The sequence below is a fragment of the Gossypium raimondii genome, chromosome 12 (genome assembly GCF_025698545.1).
Source record: "Gossypium raimondii isolate GPD5lz chromosome 12, ASM2569854v1, whole genome shotgun sequence".
NCBI classification, from domain to species: Eukaryota; Viridiplantae; Streptophyta; class Magnoliopsida; order Malvales; family Malvaceae; genus Gossypium; species Gossypium raimondii.
Genome location: NC_068576.1, coordinates 50,937,274 through 50,939,313, shown reverse-complemented (window position 1 = coordinate 50,939,313; position 2,040 = coordinate 50,937,274). Strand labels below are relative to the sequence as shown.

The 2,040-nt window shown below is 28.8% G+C and overlaps 1 protein-coding gene across 1 annotated transcript; it reads left to right on the top strand.

The window, feature by feature from the left end:
* Nucleotides 1–849: 849 nt before the first annotated feature.
* Nucleotides 850–1,586, top strand: LOC105764899 (hypothetical protein). The gene has a single exon (XM_012583693.2). The coding sequence runs from the start codon at nucleotides 1,029–1,031 to the stop codon at nucleotides 1,197–1,199; it is 171 nt and encodes a 56-aa protein (XP_012439147.1). The 5' UTR covers nucleotides 850–1,028; the 3' UTR covers nucleotides 1,200–1,586.
* Nucleotides 1,587–2,040: the final 454 nt, after the last annotated feature.

Below are 2,040 nucleotides of genomic sequence, written 5' to 3'. Positions count from 1 at the left end.
TATCTAAATATAGAAAATGTATAAAAAATTAAAAATAAAATAATATATATAAACACTTAAGGTTGAAATATATATTTACAAAATTCTCAAAATTAAAATATGAAACTTTAGAAAACTAACACTAAAGATTAATGCGTAACATTTAAACTTTAGAAAACATCTCGTTATGTTTATTCGGATTCGCTAATGTAAATATGTTTTATTATTTTTCTAAATTTTATGTATTTGGAAGATATTTAAAATATTATAAGTTGTATACTTGGATATAAGTTGATGTAAAGTTTGAAATAAAAAGATTAAATTTGCTGCTTCTAATGTACTCTTGAATCATATTTATTTCATTGATTGCAAAATAGTAGATTCATTATGATTCATGTTGGATCTCTACATTTTGTAAACTCATGTGCTTATGTTTCTCAAGCTACTGTTTTATTTTTTATTTTTGAATTTTTACAAAATGGTATACGTTTTTTTTTAATTTTCAAATGGTGTTTAAGAATCAATAATTAATAAATTGATAGAATATATAATTGTTGAAGTTAAATCTATTGAATTTTTAGAATTATGACTAAATTGATAGAATATGTAAATATTAAGGGTTAAATTTATTATTATACTAGCCAAAATTACGAATAATTGAAAAAATCATTTAAAATTGTGATTAATTGAACTTCATTGACCTTAATTAATCACATTTGAAATTAATAGGATTAAATTGCTCCAATTTTACCTGAAGGACTAATTTAGTCTATATAGAAATTGGGAGGGACCTAATATGCCTTTTAACCTTTTAGTTTCTTCGGATTGTTTTGCTCGAAAAAGCTTAAAGTGTGGCCGTTTATGAAATGACAATTAGGCCCTCTGAGTGCAAACTTATTTTCCGTCAAAATTCCGATCTCGCATAAGCCATTTGAATCTTTCACAAAACCCTAAATCCCTAAAAAAACCCCGATCCCCAAATTGGAACCCAATTCTCCGATTTCTGATCCTAAAACTCCATCCAATTTTTCGAGCTATTACGTTAAATCATGGGCATAATAAGAAGCAGCTTTTCGTTCATCGCAGGCACAGCTTGCGGGATTTACGTTGCCCAAAACTACAACGTCCCCAACATAAAAAAGCTGGTTGACTCCGCCTTCTTCGTAGCCAAGCATGTTGAAGAGAAGTACCGCAAGCCCAAGAACAAGGACGACGACTAGATCCTAAATACCATGCTGTTGCCAAGAATCAATAGACTCAACAGGTCCAATGTTGTTTTCTCTTCTTTAATTATGGAAAAAAAAAAAGGAAGTTATCTTTTTGGATTAAATACGATATTGAGGTTTTTTTTTTTTTTGTGTACATTTTACAAATTGGGGGAGGGGAACCTTGATCTTTGGGTGCCAACAAAATAGCTTACCCAATATTTTTTTCTGGCGATATTAGGATTTGAAAACAGAAACCAAGATAAATTTTGTTGTTAATTATAACTTGCAATTGAAATTTTATTTAATTGTATTTTTGGGGGGCACTATGTTGAAATTGGATTGTTCGTTGTTGAGGAATAAATATGATGGCGCTAATCTACTCAGCGTTTGTTGTTTTCAGATATTGAGAAAATGACAGTTTAGTAGTTTACCATTAACTTGACTTCAAAACAATGGCAGGCTTTAGTTGAACATGTTGTTGAATGATGGAGCTATCTCTAGTTTTCATATGAAATTTCTTCAGTTCTAAGTAGTATTAAATTTAATAACGGGTGATGAGTTTGTTTTTTTGACTCTTTCAATGGCTGTATATATTTTGTTCCTTCCGCTGCTTTAATTGAATTTGAAGGAGATTTTAACTTTATTTGATGTTACTGGTGAACTATAGCTTCTCCGTTGGAGGCTCGTGCAGTAGGGGTTGAATTTTGACTCTTTTATTAAAAAATAGATAAAATAATTTCTTTATGTTAAATAAAAAGGTAAACTGTTTTTTTTTAATTTTATCTATTTTTAATGTTAATGGCGTGATTTACAAAATATCTAGATATGACACTAATTTTTAATAAAAATGGAA

Excerpts from the sequence above, each read along its gene's own strand:
- LOC105764899 (XM_012583693.2), top strand. The coding sequence starts at position 1,029 with ATGGGCATAATAAGAAGCAGCTTTTCGTTCATCGCAGGCACAGCTTGC.